At 31.5% G+C, this 23,003-nt stretch overlaps 7 protein-coding genes and 1 pseudogene across 7 annotated transcripts; 3 read left to right on the plus strand and 5 right to left on the minus strand.

Annotated features, from left to right (window-relative positions):
- Positions 1-16: 16 nt before the first annotated feature.
- On the minus strand, positions 17-835 carry LOC108910753 (ubiquitin-conjugating enzyme E2 T-like). The gene has a single exon (XM_018715457.1). It carries the CDS (start codon positions 664-666, stop codon positions 208-210), a length of 459 nt encoding a protein of 152 aa, XP_018570973.1. The 5' UTR covers positions 667-835; the 3' UTR covers positions 17-207.
- An 873-nt stretch (positions 836-1,708) lies between these two features.
- Positions 1,709-2,717, plus strand: LOC108910772 (ubiquitin-conjugating enzyme E2 C). The gene is made up of 2 exons (XM_018715480.1): positions 1,709-1,906; positions 1,967-2,717. The coding sequence occupies exons 1-2, from the start codon at positions 1,803-1,805 to the stop codon at positions 2,385-2,387; spliced, it is 525 nt and encodes a 174-aa protein (XP_018570996.1). The 5' UTR covers positions 1,709-1,802; the 3' UTR covers positions 2,388-2,717.
- A 1,790-nt stretch (positions 2,718-4,507) lies between these two features.
- Positions 4,508-5,671, minus strand: LOC108910769 (syntaxin-16). Its single transcript, XM_018715476.1, has 2 exons — positions 5,500-5,671; positions 4,508-5,444 (listed from the first exon to the last, which is right to left on the minus strand). Exons 1-2 carry the CDS (start codon positions 5,578-5,580, stop codon positions 4,587-4,589), a joined length of 939 nt encoding a protein of 312 aa, XP_018570992.1. The 5' UTR covers positions 5,581-5,671; the 3' UTR covers positions 4,508-4,586.
- A 784-nt stretch (positions 5,672-6,455) lies between these two features.
- On the minus strand, positions 6,456-9,088 carry LOC108910764 (protein misato). The gene is made up of 6 exons (XM_018715472.2): positions 8,803-9,088; positions 8,295-8,738; positions 7,822-8,139; positions 7,105-7,354; positions 6,767-7,051; positions 6,456-6,694 (listed from the first exon to the last, which is right to left on the minus strand). Exons 1-6 carry the CDS (start codon positions 8,953-8,955, stop codon positions 6,486-6,488), a joined length of 1,659 nt encoding a protein of 552 aa, XP_018570988.1. The 5' UTR covers positions 8,956-9,088; the 3' UTR covers positions 6,456-6,485.
- A 1,536-nt stretch (positions 9,089-10,624) lies between these two features.
- Positions 10,625-16,103, plus strand: LOC108910774. The gene is made up of 3 exons (XM_018715483.2): positions 10,625-11,913; positions 11,975-12,369; positions 12,515-16,103. Exons 1-3 carry the CDS (start codon positions 10,674-10,676, stop codon positions 12,593-12,595), a joined length of 1,716 nt encoding a protein of 571 aa, XP_018570999.1. The 5' UTR covers positions 10,625-10,673; the 3' UTR covers positions 12,596-16,103.
- Positions 16,104-17,050: 947 nt separating this feature from the next.
- LOC108910781 (TM2 domain-containing protein almondex) lies at positions 17,051-18,681 on the minus strand. The gene is made up of 5 exons (XM_018715490.1): positions 18,485-18,681; positions 18,359-18,429; positions 17,678-17,827; positions 17,459-17,618; positions 17,051-17,360 (listed from the first exon to the last, which is right to left on the minus strand). The coding sequence occupies exons 1-5, from the start codon at positions 18,558-18,560 to the stop codon at positions 17,119-17,121; spliced, it is 699 nt and encodes a 232-aa protein (XP_018571006.1). The 5' UTR covers positions 18,561-18,681; the 3' UTR covers positions 17,051-17,118.
- Positions 18,682-18,929: 248 nt separating this feature from the next.
- Positions 18,930-19,669, minus strand: LOC111691641 (annotated as a pseudogene).
- Positions 19,670-20,838: 1,169 nt separating this feature from the next.
- Positions 20,839-22,748, plus strand: LOC108910782 (pyroglutamyl-peptidase 1). Its single transcript, XM_018715491.1, has 4 exons — positions 20,839-20,930; positions 21,190-21,399; positions 22,210-22,439; positions 22,495-22,748. Exons 2-4 carry the CDS (start codon positions 21,211-21,213, stop codon positions 22,694-22,696), a joined length of 621 nt encoding a protein of 206 aa, XP_018571007.1. The 5' UTR covers positions 20,839-20,930; positions 21,190-21,210; the 3' UTR covers positions 22,697-22,748.
- The last annotated feature ends 255 nt before the right edge of the window (positions 22,749-23,003 follow it).

Below are 23,003 nucleotides of genomic sequence, written 5' to 3' on the forward strand. Positions count from 1 at the left end.
AATAAAATAACATACAAAAAAAAACATGTTTTTATTTGACATGGCATAGCTACCAATTTTAAGTAATACCTACATTTGTAAATTGATTTGACGTAGTAAATAGTCTATAAAAAATAAAATACAAATAGTCGAATACATTAATTGTATTGACATACATATAATACATTAGTTTTATAGAAAAATAAATATGTGAATTTTATTTGTACATTATTGTTGTGCATGCTTCTCAGTAAACATTTTTGCTTTTCTAACAAAATCTTTATTATAATTTTTAAATTCTTCTGCAATATCTGCCATTAAAGGATCGTCAGGATTAGGCGTTTCTAAAAGCATCCGGATAGCAATCAGTAAGCCCTCAAGTCCTATAGTCGGTTTCCAATTACCAGCAGGGGGCATTTTTATTAGGTCCAAGCAAATACGTCCATTATCGTCAATATTTGGATGATATATTTTAGTTACAAATTTTATAGATGGGGGAGCAAATGGATACCTTTCTGGGACAATAATTTCTAGATTGAAAACACCATTTTGATATGGCGTTTCTTCAGGTCCGGTGATTTTTGCTTCTAAAATGTCGAACTTCTCACTTTTTGGAAATACACAAATCCCTTGTGGAGGAGAAATCTCCATTTTCGCAAGTTCACGAGATAGTCGTTGCCTCTGCATTATTTATTATCTTGATGATAGGTTACGCATATTATTAATATCGTTTTAAAATGTTACAAGATTCAGAATTTAAATTTAAACACTAAACTAAGATTCAAAAACTATGCCGTTAACTACAAATATAAATGACAGCTCAAATAAACAATAAACATTAGCCACGTCAACTGTCATCTGTCAACAATAAAACACGGTTGCCTCTTAACGTTTTTTGACGATCAAATCCACGGTTCGAACCAGGGAAGTCTCCATGGTTCGGACCGTGGATCAAAACCACATTCAATATGGTTAGCTTACATTTTCTTATGTTAATAATTTATCCACTTTGCCGTACATCTAATAAATATGTGTTCGGATCTCGTTAATTTTTTTTTGGTTTGGGTTTAGTTGCCTTTAACCTCGATAACCACACATTACACCTTAAGTTCCTGTTTCAATACCATAGTTATTGTGAAACATAAAGCCACATACTTAAATTTATTTAAATCATAATCCTTAAAAAACGATGACGGCTCGGTTAACTTTTTTCTCACATGTAGGTATCCGTCGCAGATCTAGGACTCACAATCAAGAATATTAAAATAGCATCCTCGATCGACATCATTTTTATCCTAATATGATTTTATATGCCCGGTTTTAAACAAATGCGGTCTTGCGGGCACTTATGATTTTGATTTTCTTATAAATGTTTGTCAAAATATCGGAAAGAGTCAAAGAAACGTAAAGCCGAGCGTTATAATTCAAAATATAATATAAAACACAGTGTCGGAGGAATAAGAAAAACAAATCACCTCCCCGAAATTCAAAATTATTTCTTTTCCCTGAACAAAAACAGCGCCCTCTCTTGGTTGCTTGTTTTTTCTTTCAGTAAAATATAAATCTAAAAGCAAAAATCAAAAATTAATTATAGAACCTATTTGCAACAATATCATAAACGATCGAACAAATAAACCAATCCATCGCCAATCTTTTGTGTACAACTTCACTGTATTGATGCTAACACACGATTGGTTCATTCAAATTTAATGACCAAATCGTATTCTCTCTTTTTCTGTCGAAGTGTCTGCATTTTATAACGAATTTTTGACTTATCAGCAAATAGCAAATCAATTAAATTAAACTAATACTTTGGTAATAAAATGGCTCAAAATGTGAATCCATTTTATGAGCAACAAGCTGGTGCGACAAAACAGAACGATGAATCGAAAAAATCATCAAACGATAGTCATGCTGTAACTAAAAGGTAAAAAAATGACTGAACTAACCTCAATAACATTAATAAACAAATATGCATTTATTTCAGATTGCACAAAGAATTAATGACTTTAATGATGACACAAGATAAAAATATTTCAGCGTTTCCAGATGGAGAAAATTTGTTTAAATGGATAGGAACAATAATGGGTCCGAAAGACACTGTATATGAAACACTCAAATTCAAGCTTAGTTTTCAATTTCCCAACTCTTACCCCTATACAGCTCCTGTTGTAAAATTTGTGACACCTTGTTTTCATCCCAATGTAGATACAAGTGGTAATATTTGCTTAGATATATTGAAAGACAAGTGGTCTGCCTTATACGATGTAAGAACAATCTTGTTATCTATTCAAGCACTATTAGGAGAACCCAATATTGATAGTCCTTTAAACGCTTTAGCTGCTGAAAAGTGGCAAAAGCAGGACGAATATAGGAAACACGTTTTCGATACATATAAAGAGGCTTAATTATTTAGCGTGTATTTGTTATAATGAATTGTAAATTATTAGTTAGGGTGTGAAAATTTATAGACTGCAGTAATCGAATTCAAACACTCGGTTATAATTTTTCCGTTATTTTTTTATTATGAGTATATTAATATAAAAATGTCAATCAATAATTTTTATTTATTAATACTTCAAGATACTAAATTGGTTGCCAAAATTCATATTCGTAAATGCACCCACTATCATGTACTGAGTGTTTGAATTAATCGTACTTATTGATAATTTTTATTTTGTGTAACTGATAATTTGAACTGTATTATAGTATAATTAATAAATTACATATAGTAAAAATTATTGTCTTCAATTTTTTAATCATGTAATGTTTGTTGTAACGATAGTGCAATAAATAGATAAAAAGTACATTACATTTATCTTCTTAAAATTTGTTAACCTTCCGTAATAGATAGTTATATCTATAGCATTAATATGGTTAATAAATTACCATTTTTTTTTTTTTGTTAGTAAAATTAACATTGGTTATTTTTATTGACAAGTGTAGTTTAATACAATTTTTTTAGATCGTGTTTATCGAGATCAGTAGTGTTTTAAATTTTTATGGGTCTTTCAACAATGATGATTGGCAAAAATTAGTAGTCACTTCATGTGGGATCCATAAAATAATTGTGAACGAAATTTATAAAATAAAAAATCAAAATAATAGTATAAACCAAGATCTTAAAAAGGGTTTACAAAGCGTTCAATTACAATTCAATTTCTGTTACAGATGTCATCAATAAATTCTGTGATGTAAATGAAGAGGGGTATTTCAAATAAAGTTTTGTTTATTTATAGGAAGTTGAAGTTGTCAAAAATTAAAACAATTTTCAGGTATTTTTCGGAAACTCAAGCATTGAGTGAACGTGCCATATTTAGAACTTTCAATGATTTTTAATCACAAAAGGTACACTTGTCACATATCATTAAAATGTGTATGAAAAATGGGTCAGTTTTCTATTGTAATAATTAATTGTGGGCAGCATTTGGGAACTAGTTTTTTTGACAAATTTGTAACAATTCATTATTCTTTCAATGATTTAGACCGACTTATCACCGTTAAAACCTCCAAAATCTTTTAAGGTATAGTCCTGCTGAATGTAATTCCGTGATTGAATATTTATAGGCTATATCGCATTGTAAAAAGTAAGAACATATTTACAAATTTATCAAAAAATGTTTAAATTTAAATGCTTCCACAACTGATTACTGAGAATAGAAAATTGAAATCCATTTTTCTCAAAAACTCTGGATTTTAGCAATATGCAACAAGTTTCATGTTTAAATATCATTAAAAAATTTAAATATATCATTTCTATTTCACACGTTTATTTTATTAAGGTATTCTGAAAAGGATGTTTGCACGCCGCTGGTTTTTTGTAATGTATAAAAAATTGTAAAACTAGGAAAAAGTGCTGAACAACTTTCCTAAATATGTCAGAAAATAGTTAAATTTTTTCTATATATTAGTTCTATATCGTTCAAATTTAATTTGATTAACATTTCATTTTTCAAACTTCATAATGCTATAATTTTAAGAAAAATGATAATTGATAGTGAGAAAAATATTTTGTAGATGCACAGCAATAAAAGTTGAAAACCGGGAAGACTTTTTCATTGCATGGAGAAGTTATTCTTTCAAAAAAATTCTGCTTCTGTTCAAAAGTAGAAAAATAGTGTTTTCAGTGAGCCAACACAATTGATGAGACGTAGTAGTTGATTTTATCCATAAAACTTAATTTTACACTATATCAGTTAAAAAGTACATAAATATTAACCCCTATTTATTATTTATTTATTATGTAAGGGAGTCCACACAATGTCTTTAAAACTTTAATCTAAAATGTTGACATTTTGGGAAAAGATCCTATGTGATTAAAAAGTAATTTGTTATATATTTTTATTTCTGAAAAGTTAAGCAGGTCCTGTCAAGACCAAGAAAAAATAAATTTTTTCGTTATGAACATTTTCTGAGTATAGAAATCATCTCTTAAAAGTATGAGTCCCATATCTCACTATCAAAATATTACCACTTTAAATTTCACCGACGGCACCATTGTTCTCAACCAAATTAAAAACTCATAAAATTTATAAAATAAGATGTTTTTAATTCAATAAATATTTGGCTCACTTAAATATTTTAATATATATACAGAGGTATGGTGACTAGGACTTAACTATAATCAAAATAAAAAATAACAATATAACACTCGCCGCTAGCACAATAATAGCACACATTTTCCGATTTTTCCTCTGATACGCATCAGCCTTTTGTAGTTGCTTAAAACCTTCAAACACCTGAATGGAAGTCTGCTCAATGTTATAGTCTATCCTATCTAATACTGTGCCCTGATCTACAACCATCTGGCTCAAGTCTTTAAAGATATCGTTCAAGTCCATTATAGATTTGACAATGGCATTTACTTCCTGCTCCCTTTCTTGAGCCAATCTGGTATTGTCTTCCTCCAACATCAGTAACTGTTGTTGTGACATCTGTTTGGAGTTTATGAAATAATTATCTATATCTTCGGACTCCTCAGTGTAAAAATTTTCTAGATCAATATTCTGGTTATTAAAATATATTTTTGACCGATCCTCTCTCGATTGTATTTGTCGCAAATAACTATTTTGAGTAGACCGGAACAAAGTTGATAACTCTTGCAAAGCCGTCGCTAAAGAGTGGTATACATTGACTGTAAGTCGTTTTTCTTTCGCAATTCCCTCAGACGAATGACTTCTAATAATTTGAACCAGCCTGTGGCATTCATTGAACATTCGGGATATCTCATGTGAACAGTTTTCGATAGCCACTTCATCATCTGAACTTTCATCGAAAGTAGATCTATGTAAGTGCCTGGAATGTAACATTTTTAAATCGTTTATCTTTGATTTTAATTTCGGAATGATCATTTGAGCTTTTTCTAGGTAGTCTATCCATACCGGAGGCATACGATTATCATTTCTCTCTATTGTGCCTTCCTCCACGTCGTTTAAGGACACCAAATGCATTCGTTCCGAATTATCCTGAAACGCGATCAACATTTACAATTTAAACTAAATATTTTTGATAATATGTTACCTGATCAGGATAAATATGCCGACTTCTTATAGCATTATTCCTCATTAATAAAAACACATCGGTTAAACTTCTAGAAGCCATTTCAATGTTAAACTGACTTAATTATTTTTAGTTTAAAAAGTAGGACTAAATGGATTAAATGCACACATTATACACTTTTTTTGACAGTAAATTGTTTATTACCACGGCACAGAGATCTCTATGACGTAGCGACATTGGCAGATATCATATGTGATTTACAGTAGCTGATTTCCATTTACACAAATCTTTCCATTTACACTTAAACCACAATGTTCTGCATTATTTGAAAAGAAGTCTGATTTGAAATAAAGTAATAACGTAACAATATATAATTTGCAAGCATAAAGAAACACGCGCCATTATTACATGGCTACAAATTGGCCTCAATGATTTGGGATCGAGGGGGATTATCCCCCTTTATCCTGCCTCATCTCGTATAGGCCTGGACAGCCTTCGTAGATGGGCCCCATTCGTCGTTAACCCCGACCGCGCCATTATTCGATCGAGGGGAATTATCCCTCTTTATCCTGCCTCATCTCGCGTAGGCCTGGACAGCCTTCGTAGATGGGCCCCATCCGTCGTCTACCCCGACCGCAAATGCGGCCGGTGTAAGCGCTTTGTGGGACCTCCTTTTGTCCTGGCTGGGCCCCGCCTGCTAGGGCCCTAAAGGGCATAAAGAAACAATTTATCATAAGAAATTTTTAAATCCAGTTAGTCATAGACCCACAGAACACGGAAAAATCTAATATTTATAAATATGGTCGACTTACTCGTGTCAGTTCGTTAAGTGTATGTCTGATGTTTCTAACCTTAATTACTATACCGATACCGCACTTATGATCTACCCAAATGGAAAGCATACACAAGTTTTAACCTCAAATTTCAAAATGTACGCATTGCAGTGTTACAAACGGTGAAATAAAACACATTTTAATTGAAATATAACTATGCTTTAATTTACAAAATTACATATAATAATTGTCTGTATAATTTTCAGTAAGTGTAAGTAATGACTCTAAACACTCTTCGTATTCATCTTTATCAATTCCTGCACTGATAAACTGATGAAACCTCGGATATTTAATTCTCTTTGCTTCTACATAAAGAGATTCTAACATAGTACCCACTTCAGATCCAGAATGCAAACCCGCTAAGAGAGGAATACTTTCTACATCTGAAACATAGTAAAAGAGAACGGCATTAGACAACAACAGTCATCATTTTCTAATTTTACAATTGAACTCACTTATATGCTGTGGTCTGGGTGTGGCAGAAACGTACCCAAACTGATTAATGGACTGATCAAAGATTCTCGGATACGGTGTCTTTACATCGAGTGGTTTATGAACCACAGTAACGTTATTTATAGTGGCATGGGTTGAATACGATAAATACAGATTAAGCATTTCCGCAATACTATCACATTTATACGCAGGCAAGTTTTGTTGTTTCTGTGCTCGCTCAGGTGGTAGTTTTAATTTGTCCTCGCTAATTCCACGCAACGTAATATACTGCATTAACCTATCAGTTCCTAAAATAGAAGTGACTGTAAAGCAGCTATTTTAATTAGCATATTCTATTTACCTATCGCACAATTTGGAGTAATACTTTTGGACAAACTACCTTCCCAATTATCTAAACATTCAAGAAGACTAGCATCTACGTTAAATGAAAACGGTAGACATAAACTGGCCGCTGCCGCTTTTCGGCCATTGTGGCTTAGATCGGCACAAAGGTCAATTAGGGAGAAATTAGTCGATTTCAAACGATGTTTTAACGTGAACGTATCTAATGCTGCAGCTAAAACTGCACTTGAATGATATGGAAGCTTATGCTGAAAAATATATTATTATTATTATTATTCAGTTGGCTTGTTGGGTTAGGTTGTTACAAGAAGAGTGCCAGCCCAATTTAGGCATGAAGTGCCAGAGTTGTTAGACGTTACTTTTCGAAATAAGTGAATAACTTGTCGAGGGCCAGTTGCGTGGCCAGCTAGATCACCAGATCTTAACCCATGTGATTTCATTCTGTAGGGTTATTTTTTAAAACACCAGTTATTATAATGGAAAATCTTATTGCCCGCATAGGACAGGACATTTATTGTACTTGTAAAGCAATACAATAAACTTTCTATTTTTAAGTTTTTTAAAAAATGATATTTGAAGAGTTTAACAAATTTTACAGGCAATAAAAAATTGACTGAATTTAGAAATCACCTTGTATAGAAGTTTATCCAACACCTATATGCCACGTAAAAAAAAATTATACTTACATTATTTATTATAAAAAAATTATACTTACATTATATATTGTACGATAAAATTCTCTCTTTGTTCCAGGTTGTCGCCATCCTTCACTTCCTGTACATAATGGAATAAACAATGAAGAATGCGTGTTGAAGGCGTTAAACCCTAATGCCAAATTTAATACTCTTATGGAATCATTTATGATTGTATGGCACTGTTGTTCTTTAGTTGTAAATTCACTATCAGGGAAAAAAGAAGGTATGACTGGAAAAGCTAAAATTGATTTTCCACAATAATCATCTTGCAAATGCTCCATACACCCTGACGATAGTCCTGAAAATGCATTAGTGCAATCGCTCAGCAAGTGGAATCCCTATAACGAAAATGGAGTGTAATAATGTTGAGTTATGAAATGTTGGAATAGGTACATGTTATGCTGCTATTGCAAATGTTTATAAACAAAAAGCGCAAGTTCATATTAAGTATATAGATGCGGTGAAAAATATCTTCATGCACCACAATATTTACCTGAAAATAATCACATTCTTCTACATAGTTTCTAATTCTATTACTAAATTCATCTTCAAACTCCGACGTGTGCCATAGGCTTGTCCCTAAAGGAAAGACATCAAATGGTGTATGTTCGTTACCATGCTGATATTCATGCAATACATTCACTGTTCTAGGATGGAATCTTGAATATAAGAAATCAGACCACACCGTTACATCTTTTTCTAAGTCATAAGTTTTGTTCAATACTTTTTTGGATTCAATGGGATCTTCTAAATCTTTTAGAAACTGATTTTTCTTATCACTACATTTATGTTCGATTTCCACCAAATGTGAATCCCATTCAGTTTCACCTTTAGAAGGTTTTGTTGAATTATCATACAGGTCTCCCCTCTCAGGTAAATTTTTCAAGCTTCCCTTCAAATCTACTAATAAAAGCCTTGGAGTAAATGTAACTTCGTTCTGAAAATTAGAAAAGTAGAACTTTAATATCTTCTGCACATATCTAAATTACATACCGTTTTACCTTTTCTGTTAAACCTTCCCTATAAAGAACATCGTGATTGATTTCTGAAGTAGAGTCATAATTAAATCCTTGTTCTTGGATATTCCACCAATGCGTTCCAATAAAGTTAGAATAATGACCAAATTGTAAAGTAAGAATCCCTTTAGTATCCATGTTAAAAATAACTTAACACCTAGATTATTATACACTTCTGCATTTCGTATTCGATACAATTCTTAAATTACTAAAACAACCTTATTTAAAAAAAAGATAAATACAGTAACGTAACCTATAAAATATAAAATCATGTACGATGCAAACAACTACAGAATATTTAATTAAGATCTTAGAAAATACACTGCATTCTTTTCAATGACTTGAGTGCCCTAGCCTAGAGTAACTCGGAGCTGTTCCTATAGCACGTTCTATTAATCCAGGGCTCGACGTCCTGGGATGTGTTCCCTTTCCAGTTTCCACTCGAGGACTACCATTTTACCTGTGGATTGAAACCCCAAATTATAAACAGGGCCCGAGAACTTATACTTGAAAAAATGGGGAAACTCTGGGAACCACGTGACTTGAGATGGATATACAAGTTGGGGAAAGAGTCTATAGATGTCGCCACAAAGATTTTGTAGAATAAATTTTGACAATTCCAATTATGAATCATTTCATGTCATTCTTGTTCATGTTTATTGTTTATTGTTGGTTAGGTTTGGCGAGTGTTGGTGTGTGTTTTATTTGTGTTTTTAGTGTGTTTTATTAGATATTTCATTCACATTTATTTATATAACATAATAATGTCTGATCATCATATAATCACATTTTTTTATTAATAATAAAATGTTTTGTTTTTTTTTTTTTTTTTAATAAAAAATGTGATCAGAGGTAGGTAGTTTTTTTTATGGATATCAACACAACGAAAAATTTAAAGTTGCATAATAAATCTCTATTACAAGAATTAATCAAAGATTGGTTTAGTAAAATTATTTACTTGTAATATTTTTTTATTCACCGTGAAAGCTAATACAATATAGAAAGCACTGAAACTCTATAATCATTTTCACTCTTTTTTTTTCAAAATATGTACTGAAATTTGAAATTTTTTCAACAAACATTTTAAAAAGTTACAGTATCAAAATTATTTCTTATTTTAAGTAGGAAGACTATTAGAGCATTTAAAAGTGTCTTTAATGCTTGAGTGATTTTAATGCTTTTTATCAAATGTACTTATTTTCTCATGGTGACAAAAAAAATTATCTACGTGAAAATTATTTTACAAAATCAATTTCTGAGTGATCTGTGTAGGGTGAGATTTGTTATGTAATTTTAAATTTAGCGGCGGCAGAATACCTAAAACAAATATTGAGTAGGTAGGTATATAGTTGTAGAGCGTACAACTAGATGGCGCTTGCATCTTTTACTGGCTAAAGGTAATTTAACTCACTGTATTACCGATAATTCCTAGAAAAGGAAAGCAATAGAAGTTGGAGAAAGTGTCAACAGTTAGCGCTGTTAATGACCACGAAATTTGTTTAAGTTTCCTATCTATAGTATCATTTATCTAGGATTATAAATGAGGTTTGAAACAGTTAGTGAATATTAAGTTCTATTATATATAACTAATCTATGATATTGAGACAAAATGGAAAAAGAAAATAATGGTGTTGTGGTTAGTAAAATGACAAAAAAAAGCTTACGTGAGGATAACTTTGAAATATATAATTTGGTTTAATGCTCTGGGGTTATCAGCTACCTCAAAACGAAAGCACTTAAACGTCACGTTTTATAACCTCAAATTTTGATGTTATTAGCAGCATCAAAAAATGTTAACCTACAAAACTACAAAGGTTCTTCTAAGAAGTTGCTGTTAACTAGTGTTGTGTTAAACAATGCGTAAATTTTTTTATCAGTTTATATTCTCTTTGAAATATATTAGCTATATCAAAAACTCTCAAAGAAGATGTTATACTCGAGCAATTACCGGTGATCACATAACTGAACTTAATGAAAAAACTCTTACTGGCCGGCTATTAAATTACTTGGAAAGAAATAAAATTATTCCAAACAAAATTGATAGAATCACAGACACACTGGATATTTTGAAAAGGAATGATACAAACAACTTAGGGAAATGTAATACAGAGGAGATCATATCTGCTTTTAATTTAATATCAAATCGTGAATACTGTAAAAATAAAACTGAATTTTTGCTGATCTTAGATTTATTAGATTTTGAATTACGCAGAAGATTGGATCAGTTGAACACCACTGAGACTTTAAATGTTTTGCATACTTATATGAAGATTGTCCCGCACAGAATAGTAGATTATAAATTTTACGAAAATTCTATGAAAAAATTGTTTAGCGAATGTAATACTTTATCAAAAAATGATTTAATCCAGTACATTTTTTATCTTGGTTTACAGAAAAAGACTGCACGATCTCAATTTATGTTAAGAAAATGTATGAATTTGTTAAATGAAGAATTAATAAATAATTTAAATACAGAGGAGTTATGTGTAATATGTAATTCAACATTTAAAACAAGTACGAAGATCAATAACACATTAATTTTGAATAAAATTGTAAATTACATTAATAATAACTTATGTATAATGAAAGATCCTGCCATTTTTATAACACTGATTAAAGCTATAAGACACAATCGTTATCAGGATGAGGAATTGCTTGCCACTATTACTTGTACGATGTTTTTCAATAGGACTATTAACTGCTATTCATTTCCGGCATTGTGTCATATTTTAGCCGCATATTCAGATTTTTTATATTACGATGAAAATGTAATGAAAATATTTACTGAGAAATGTGTGGAACTTCTTGGAAACGGTAATTATGTTTCAAAACGTATTTATCTGCAAGAACAACCTCGAGCAAAGGATATAAAGAGATTTTTATGGTGTCTCAGTAATTTGAACTACAAAAAACTTGATAAAAAAGTCATTAGGGAAGTGATCATACCTAATGTTAAAAACAGAATTAAAATGGGTGAACTCAAGGACGATTTTGGATCTGTTATAGAAATGGCTTTATATTTGTGGATGTTGAATTATTACGATCCAGAAATTATATCATATGTATTAACAAAGCAAAATGTACAGTATATTAGAGGTAAGAAGTTTTTCAAATTACTAAAGCATAATAATTATTAGTACTAACATCTATCGTTTAGCATCTGCGGTTCCTGCCAAGCAACGATTAGATTTATTGATAACTTGTATATATTTTGAGGATCGGAAACTATATAAGGAAATAAATATTCCACTTCATACTAACGTTTACCAGAACATAGACCAGCAGCTGGAAAAGAGACCATTGCTACTCAAAGTTTTTGAGAACTTAAAGTCGATTCCTTCAAAATTTGAGGTAAATAAGTATACGTTGGAATGTCAAGTACCAAATTTGAATATCATTGGGATAACAGGGTACAGAAAGAAAATATACAAAGCAGTTCATATTGAGATATTGGACGATTACACGTGCATGAAGAATACCGATAGTTTACCATCAGGTTTGATGTCGTTAAAATTGAGGATAATGGAACAATTTGATGAGGGTATTATAGCGGTATGTATCTTCGATAAATAAAAATATAAATGAAGTTGATTCAAATACAATCTGTGGAATCAGCACATTTCTTTTTATTTTGTTGTATTGTACTCTAAATTTGTAGTCCAGTTGTTGACATAAACTTATAATTTACTACCTTTAGATTCGAGCAAATGAGGTGGAATTGATGAGCAATGAAGAACTGTCTAACTTTTTGGAAGATGAACTTGATTTGGTTTGCTAGCACCACTAAAGTCAAACTGACAAAATATTGGGCAAGTTTATTTATAAACTGAAAAGATTTGGGTATATGCTGGAGCATTTACATTACCATTAGGGAGTTTTTGCATATCGGTTTTAAGAATACCGTAAAAGAAAGTCACGTGAGAGGGCATTGCGCATCAGTTACCATTGGAGTTTATCGTTACGGTATTCCGATATTCAACCCAGATTACGGTATTAGTTTACCGTGCATTTAGGAAGTAATTTTGTGTACAAATAATCATCCATTTTTCTTTCACTTGCCGACTGCCGTTTATCGCACAAGTGTCAAATGAAAGCATAACCATCGGAATTGAGGTTAGGACACGCTTTACCATTGCGGATAAACGACATGATGTGCAAAAACTGGAAGCATTCAGTACACGCTATTTGTCAATATGGCATTCAGTCACGTGATTTTAACATTTAACATATTCGTAAATACCTTATGTAAAAACTCTATTGTTTGTACCATTTACCGTGATACTGAAATAAGTAAAAATATGTGTTCCGTGGTAGTCATGAATAGAATTGTCCGTCATTTATTTACGATATTTTTGGTACTTTTTTTATTTAACTGTATATTTTGCACACTGAAATAAAACAGAAATCTTCCAACGATTAAAGGGGCTGATTTTATGAATTTAATTTGGCTTAAGTTGAAATATCACGTAGTGAGAGTAGATAATTGTTCAAGATTTCATTATAGACATAATAACGTTTAACAATTAATATTTCAAAAACTTTTTCAAGTTTTCACAGGATTGTGTATTTGGCCAGCCACACCCTATTTTATTTGATACTGTTAAGGTTGTCGCTCACTTGCCTATTACAGCATGGTACAGCTCGTTTAATTCTATCCGTATCCGTATATTTATTCTGTTTAATACTTCCGTTCCATTCAATCCTTTAATCGGTATATTGATGGGACTGTGCCTTGCTCTAAAGGCAAGCACGTGACAACCATTTCACTTGAGGGGGTGTACCTTATAGTATCACAATTTTCTGCATTTGTTTTTTTTTCACTTTTTCTGCTTTTCCTCACATGTCCTGATTTTATGTCCCCATAAATATACTATTGTACTTATGTACAATCATTTCACAATTTTTGTTGTTATGATGATTCTGGATTTTACGATCTATATTGAACTGTTGTACTGTTATTTTTCCAACATGACCTAGATTTACCCCCAAATGAAACATGTAATTCAGTGTTGTTGCATGGGGCATGTAGCTCGCAGAATTATTTCCAATAATTTTATCAAAGAGATATTTCTGGTTAGGCAAAAGGAAGTTTATAAAATCAACCGCCAGGGGAAATTTTTTTTCAGCATGGCAAAATACCCAATTAAATAAAGTACCAAAAATGAATAGGTTGCTATGTTAAATTATTTTCAACATTTTTATTATAAGTATGTAATATTATACCTATTTATTTTGTAGAGTTGTGTGTATTATAAAAGCCTACTACGAGCTTGTAAATTTAGTTAATTACTGGTGTTCCTGTTGTCGCATCGAATTTATGTGTTTATATATTTCATCAGTCCAAAATGCGTTAAAATCATTTTAAAAACGGGACCACTCATAAAAGTAAATTTGATTTAGACTTCTAAATATCTTAGGAATAATTGTACTCCGTCCTTAAGTAGATATTCAGTTCTGTTCTTATAATTTTTTTTTTTTTGAAAAATCGTAGTAGTGATTGATTGTTAGTACTCGGTAATTCAGATTTAAAATTATTATATTTAAAAGCGTTCAGTAATGAGACTAAAAAATATTTTGTGCAACAAAATAAATAGTATTTAAGTGTTGTAGGAATGTTTTCAATAGTTATTACTTTTACAATTTTATTTTATAACTAGATAACCAGTTTATTAAAAGAGAATGTGGATTAAAAACAGAACAAATCATTACATATCTTTTCTTTATGTAGCATTGTGATTTACTAAACATATTGCAGCATGGACAGGCACTCTTGACTGATAATAAATATTGCTGTACACTATATCAAACTAATTTTTAAAGGGCCCCACAGACTACGTTCGATTCTCGCCAATTGAGTTGCGCATGAACCTGCACGAATATGTGAGAAGAAAAAAGCTGTACGGTCTCACCATCGTGCAATATCTGTTTCGGTTAGATACATAGTACATACTACATAGGCGCACTGACCACAGCGATAAATTCTAAAGAATTCTTATCCGTTTGGAATGTGAAAATAAGGCATATGAAGAACTAATAAATAAATAAAAGTGAACGAAAATGCGTCAAGATAAATTATTATTACAATAATTCCAAATAGGTCGCTTCATCCATTCATAAATAATTATACTAGTCTCCTCGTTCTACCATTAATTGGCTTTATAAATTGAAATAGGAAACATATTTTTTCTTAAAAGGCAATTCTTGTACCATTTTGTACAATTTCTTTCTTTTTTACTGCTATATTACCGCCTCCACTGCTAGGGGACATTTTCCAGTGTTTGCACTAAACGGAACGAAGTTTGTGGGGCTCTTTGAATTATACCTTCAATTCAATTCCAATAAAAAAAGATGCTCAAAACTTGTGATATATTTTGATGTAACGATTGGTATAAAAAATATGTGTATAGAAAATGCCAATTATGAAAGTAAATTCATTTTCATTCATTAACTTTAAAAAAATATAAAAAGGATGTGTTTGAATCTTAAGGATATTGACATTAATTAATGCTTTAGATGGGGATTTATTTAACTTTGTGTAAATTATACAACCATTTAAAATTAAACAAATACAGTTACATGTCTCTTATCAAGTGATGATATATTTAACATTACATTGATTGATGTCGATATCTTTTTGCTGTAACGGACTGTTTATTCATAGAAATAAATAGCTATAGGTACACTTCGCATCAAAATAAACGCATCACTAAAAGAGGTCCTAATTGTAAAGTACATTTCTTGCACATGGTTATGGTTTTGATAACCTTTTTTGAATTATAGATTGATTCATAAATAACAAGGGTAAGGTACATCTTCGGGCACCTGGTTAACAGGTCATTTCTCCAGGTTTTCCGTGTTGCAGAGAAATCGTGACTTCTTCGAAAACATTTCCCACATTTCTTGGTTCCGTCCTTTTTTTTTAGACATCAATTATACATCACCCTCTTTATTTTTAAACATCAATTATACAACTCTCTCCCCCCGAAATTAATTTCTGAATCCGTCATAGATATTTCGTGATTGCGTTTTTCCCGATCGCATGTGCAGAACGTTTTTTTTTTAGGCATCAATTATATGAACAGGTCATGTCTCCGGGTCTGTCATGAAACAGATCTGGTAACCGTAACAAGAGACGATAAGTTTTTTCCAGGAAATTCCAAAAATATAGGATGTGCCAACTAAAATAGCAAATATACCTCTTTGTCGTGGGGATACGGCCGCATAACAGCTGGATCGTTCATCGGTTGTCTCACCTATGACACACTGATGACGACTAATAAGTCCAAAACCGGTCTGTGCCTGGTGGGATAAACTGACGAACGATCCTAGCTGTTGCACTAGGTGTTGCGAGTATAATTCAATGCCGGTCGGGGCATATAGTCCGCGGAGTAGTTGTTTCTCGCAACACTGACAAAGAAAATAGATAAAATAGCAAATGTCTACTTGAAGAATCATAATGTAGTCCCATCTTTTCGCAGCATTTTGCTTTTTGGTTCACGTCATTATTTTTTCCGCTAACTGAAATATTGCTTAAGTTATCGTAAAACTGTGGTCATTATCAAGAATAAAACGGATCCTCTTGTCTTATACCGTATACTTATGATTCCAGTAATTAAACCAGAAATTGATTAATAAATGACAATTAATTAAAATCCATTGAACTCAGTTTTGGGCTTCTGGGAATTCATAAAATTTCATTGCAACTTCCTGTTCTGTTATTGAACTATGGATTTTACAATCTAGCTGCAACATATCTGATGTCAAGGGTGTTTTAAATTTCAGAGAAGAAAACTCGGTTTCTCTTGTCCCTGTATCTGGCGAAAACTGAAATTTTAGGAAAAATTTTAATCTTAACGTCATTACCGAGGAATAATCCACAAAAAAAATTCAAATCAAATTAGCCATTCGCAACAAAATCAAGTTCGAATTTAATATTACAGTATTTTTAATGTTGCGTTAACTTTGATGTGATATTTAATTTAAAATAGTGATTTATAATCAAAAAATAAACTAAGTTTGAGTGTGTTCAAACAAATTTAAATGTTTTATCGAAATATGGTTATATTTTGATAAAATCCTATAATTTATATGTAATAAGACTTTGTTTTATAATTGTCATTAAAATTAGAGCGGAATAACTATTTGCCTCCTGTAATAAGCAATAGAGAAAAATTTTTATTTCCTTGTAATTTTTATATTGTGATTCGTTTGTTATTTGAATAATACATTGATCGAATAAATAACTTATTTATTTAATAATATATACATTACATATCATGGCTTTGTTTAATTAAACGTACGTTAAATATACAGAGAACCATCGGCCGGTCCTAAATAATGTAGCGAAATCAGTATTACGTCTATAATTGTCCATACACCAAGACCCCCGAAGCTAAACAATTTGCCTATTCCTTCCTGCCAATGGCCTAGATAAAAACGATCAGCTCCAAACCCACCTAGAGTTATACTTAATGCAAGAGCAGTAGTCCATCGATAACCACCGGTCCAATTGCATTTTACATTTTTATTAAACGTTCTATGACCTGAAACAAAGTTATATCAGCATTAGGAAGATAAGCATGTTTTGAAAAATAATCATTTGTGATGATTTATTGGTACAGAATTTACATATCTGACTTACCTAAACATAAAATATCATCTTTTACTGTACAATTTGTAATGTAAGTTGATCTAGGCGAAGATATCGAATTGCAGTTTGCCTTTAAATCACAGGTATGCTCCCAGTGCTCTGTTTGATAACAATATCTACATATAAACTTTTTTTGGAACTTTGTTGCACCCTGAAATATTGATCGTGTTTTAAAATACTGCACAGAAGCTGCTACGGCCAAATACTTACTTTACAATTTATTTCTGTTATCTTGTGACAGGTTGCACTTATGGTAGTGCCATAATGACATGTTGCATTCAGTTCACATTTTATACATGGTATGTTTAAATGTTTACACTCCACTTCGTGACTTAAAGGGCAATGGAGGACTAAATCTAGCTAAAAGAATATTTTTTAATTTTTATTGTTTTAAAACATGAAAATGTTATAGAGAATATGCATCATCGACAATAAATATATTTGAAAACTTAAAAACAGGTATTTATTACTCTATTATAAAGATATCAAAAATCCTGTTGAATTAATTTATTTGATTGGCTCAATAGCATTATGAGAGTAAACAATACGAGCAAATATAAATGTACTACAAAAGAAAATTATACTGTTTTTGTAGATTTAATTACAGAATTAAAAATTAAAAAACTATGTGTAGTTGGATAATAATTTATTCAAACAAAAACTTATGTTGTATTAGTATTTTGCTGGTGACCAACATAAAAAATGTTTACTTATCTATCAACTTTATCTATAATAAGTATGCATGTACAGAGATTAAATATGTTTAATAAAACTTAAAAGATATGCACAAAACAGGACCAAATTACAGTAATATTTTAGAAAAAATTGCACCATTGTCGTCACCATAAAAACGTTTTTGCTAACGCGTTTATATAAGAATTTTGTACTAACCGGTTTTTTTTCTTCCTCATCTGTTCGTGTGTTGTTTTGACCTTTTATAAGCTGATCCATTAAATTATCAGCTGAAATAGTTGACTATAAAAGCAGTGTCAATATTTTGCATTTGAACGTACGTACCCATTTGGATCCGATTTACCACTATTGTAAGTAAAATAAAGCTTGCCTTTCTTATATTTATATGACAACATTTCATTATTTTCTTATAAAATGTATGGCATTAAAAATATTAGGCTAAATAAAATCTAGAAAATGGAAATGAAAACAATAAACAAATATCACCACAGACAACTGAAATCTAGTATCATTTATCTAGGCTGAAATCACAGCTAATGAGCTAAAAGTAAATAAGAAAGCGCTGCAGAGTAACTTTCGTTTCGAAGATGTCACCTTCACATCACCTGTTTTCCTTTTGCGGAGTATGAGACACCAGAGCGAAAAGTTTTTAGTTGCTAAGTATAACACACTCCTCATGTTAAAACGAACGGTTATAAAAATATACGGTAGGACAAAAGTCCTAAATATTTTTTGTGATGTGGCCACTCAGAGGCAAGGCTGGTATATCCTAGGTTGCTTCATAACATAACTCCGCCAACCAATGGGAACTAAGTGAGGAATTGGAACGCTTGATGTCAGTCTGTATGCTACTTTTAAATGAACTTACGAGTTTTATACTGAGCAGGTACTCCGCCATTATTCCATGGCTAGAAATTGGCCTCAATGATTTGGGATCGAGGGGGATTATCCCTCTTTATCCTGCCTCATCTCTAATCTCCATCTCTCTCATTTGTTCCTGTCTGATATTATCGTTGTTGACTGGGATCAAATATTTCCTCACTTCGGCGAGGGCATACGCGACTCGAGCGTGTGCCTCAGCTGGTGGGCCTAAAGCGGAAATTTCAACGTGCAGGTCATCGGATAAGTGACTGTATTTCGGGTCGAGGGAATTGCGGCACTCTTCCTCTTTTTGACGGTCTTTCATCGAACCTCTTCCGAGAACAGCCATCTTGCACATGGTCTCCTCCTGAAGTCGCTTCATGGAGTTGCCTTTTGGACCCAGAAGTTTCCCAACAAAATTGAACTAAAAATTTGTTTTCTAAATAATAAATCGCAAATGAAGTTAAGGTCATGTATTCTCTAATTACATATATACAGACAGAATTATCAATTTTTGATAACATTACCTTGGGGTGTTCCCGAACAGGTACCAGTACTTTAACTGTGACTTTAATAGGCTTTTCTCTGTAAATATCCACATACTTTTGCTCCTTTGCTGGTGGCCTTCCCATTTGCTGAATTTTTGTTATTTCTATAATAAAATATCCATGTATTAGTTATATCAGAAAATGTAAGGAAAGTAATCGATAGAGATTATACATTTATTAGTACGTTTTGTAGAAAGTTTAATTGTAATTTGCAGTAATTTTGTTACACACTGCAATGATCGTTGAGAACATGTTATGGCTAAAATACTGNTAATGTAACAGATTTCAACTTATAAAAGTCTTGTATTTGAGTATGGCTTGATATAACAAATATTTATTTTGACTACATTGGAAAGAGATAAAGAATAAGAGATTTCGGCTTTTTAGAATCCTTAACAAACCATATTTAGGTAGGTTTCGTTGAAAGAATTAAATATTTAGCCGATAATTGATAATAAATAAATTACTTAATTTAGTACCACAACAAACACTAAAAATCAAAATAAGTCGGAAACGCACAGGAATTTCGAGACAGAAGAATGGACATTATTTTTGTTAAACTATATGTAGATAATGAAAATAACAGTTTTTTTTTAAATAGTCATTGGCGTAGAAGTTCTGTTTAAGAAAGGGGTTGAGCACCCCCTCCACTCCGCCACCTGTGCAAGTTTTTGAACATTTTTATCGCTTGTTTTATTCCCCTTAATTAATAGGCATTATCTCCCAAACATGAAAAAAATCTAAGCATACGACGTTTATAAGTTATAATGAATATTCGAGAAAAAAAACTATATTCAACACCCCCGTATCTCGGAAACGAAGCCTTCTACGACATATGTTGATAGGAACTTTTCTTTTTAAACACATTTGTTCTATCTCCTGTTAAAGTTTGTCTACAAAAAACTGACTCACCCTGTATAAAATAATAATTGATAATTTTATTCTGTTAATAGTACATTAGTTATTAAATTTCATTTGAAATAATCCGCTAAATTTTCGGGTTTGCGCTAAATTGACAAAGTGCAACATGTACACTTTTTATCCCCCCTTTTTGAGAACAAGGAACAAGGTATATGTTTACATATTTACAAGGTTTACTGCATATCTTTTAAGATATGCAGTGCTAGGTATATTTATTTTATAGAAGGATGTGGTTTTATGTCGGTTTTAGATACGTATGTATATATGTAAATCTAATCCCAGAATAGAATGTTTTATTATGTGATCCAATGTTAAATTTTACACCTATATAGTCCTATTTTCGTGTAAGTAAGGAATTGCTTTAAACGTATATTGGGGTTGCAAATTTTCGTCCAACACCCGTATACTTTTCTGTGTGATATCAAGTTTTGTGATAAATTGTAAGTAAATAAAGCTTGATTTGTTTGTATGTGTTCCTTGTAATTTAAAGAAATAAAATGTGTATAAATAAATTCAAGGTTTAAGGACCACAGAACATTAATGTAAGAATTTAAGACTAAATTTTAATACTGTGGTTTTTATACACCAAAGACACGCCGTTTGAAGAATATACGTCGGGAAGAAATTTATGATACTCTCCTATGTGCGTCATATGGTTAGACTTCATAAATTGATTCTCAAAGGTTACTTTATTTTCAGGATAAACAATTTCTATGAAATATGACGAACAATATTATTGTTACTGGATTTGGACCTTTCCGGAATCATAATGTAAATGCGAGTTGGGAGGCTGTAAAGTTGTTACCCGATTCTTTCTATGGTTTTAATATTATCAAACAGGAAATTCCCGTTACGTATTATCATGTTGAAAATTATGTTCCAGATTTATGGAATACATTTAACCCTATAGTAAGTGAACATATTTATTTATAAACATTATTATATCTAATTAAAGTTATAAATGCATTTCTATTGCTTTCTATATTTATATAACTAATCATGCAATTTAGTTGTGCGGATTAATTTCTAGCCATGGAATATTGGCGCGCGGTTGTAGGAGCAACATTATCCGATGGTGCTTGAGGTTCGTTTTTTAAGCGTGTTCATTTTGTTTCGTGTTTTCGTATTGTATACTTGAAACGAACATTACATATGTAATATAAAAAAAATCATGATGACGGTGGTAAAACCGGTTTTGAAGGTATTTATAAATTATTTATTTGTATTCTTTATCGATCGATACAATGCTAAATTAAAACAATTTGGTCACGAACTTAATTGGCAAGACGCTTCGCATACGGCATAAAAAACTAATTTTGTAATGGGCTCTTTTCCAATTTTTAACTGCAGTACAAAATGGGAATAAGTTAAAATTATATGAGATCCGTATTTTGACTATGTATTTAGGATTCATATTGTAGTCATAAGAAAAATTTAAATACGCAGTGAGTGCAGTTTCAAATACCTATATCAAACAGTAGATTACACCTTTTCATATTATTAAAACAATTTTCCAATCCAGATAAGATGACGGATGACTATTCGTCATATTCGCCTATATGTGGAAAGAGATAGAGTGCCGAGGGTGTTAATTACAATACTTAAACTAAAAAACAATTGCGCTTTATGTCGTATAACAAAATTTATATACTATTTATTCATTTATATTTATGCATTACACTAAAAACTGCTATAAATTATTCCTACTCCTTTTTTAAGTTCGTTTTTCATGTTGGGGTTTCTTCATTTACCAATAAATTTACCATTGAAAAATGCGCTTTTCGCAAAGGATATGACCAGTGCGATAGTTCTGGAGCAACGCATCCCACAATGGAGGTGTGCTGTGAAGGAGACGATTGTATTTTAACAGGGATTGATGTAGAACAAATATGCAATTCGCTCAATATTTGCCAACAGACAAAAGCGTGTAGCTCCACCAATGCGGGAAGGTTTGCCTAAATGATTGTGAAATATTACTTAATTGTTTAATTTTGAACATTTTAGGTATCTGTGTGAATTTATATACTATACTTCTTTAAATATAAATAGAAATAAATCTTTATTTGTTCATGTCCCACCGCTTAATGAACCATATACAGCGGAGCAGTTGGCAGAAGGTCTCCTAGAAATTATAAGATGTGTTTTGGAACAACTGCAATATAATTTTATCCAAATAAATGAAGTTGAACAACAGTTTCAGTTTTAATTGTTTATTTCTTTTAAAGTTAAAAATAAATTAACTTTTTGATGTACATGTATTTCTTCTATTATTACCAAAAGTTTCAAATTCCTTTAAGTAGCGGAAGACATCATGGACAAACGACAGTCGGCTTATTTTATCGAATGAAAACAATTTCACATATGGATGAAAATGCGAAGACAATGTTTAATAGTTCCACATAAGATAATTGTTTTATCTTCTGTGAGTTCTGTGATAGTTCTACCACAGCCTCTTATGTAGGAGGCCGTGGTTCTACTACTTCTACTTAAAAATTAGCCGACCATCGATTGTC

This window comes from Anoplophora glabripennis, unplaced genomic scaffold (assembly GCF_000390285.2).
Source record: "Anoplophora glabripennis isolate ALB-LARVAE unplaced genomic scaffold, Agla_2.0 scaffold402, whole genome shotgun sequence".
NCBI lineage: Eukaryota > Metazoa > Arthropoda > Insecta > Coleoptera > Cerambycidae > Anoplophora > Anoplophora glabripennis.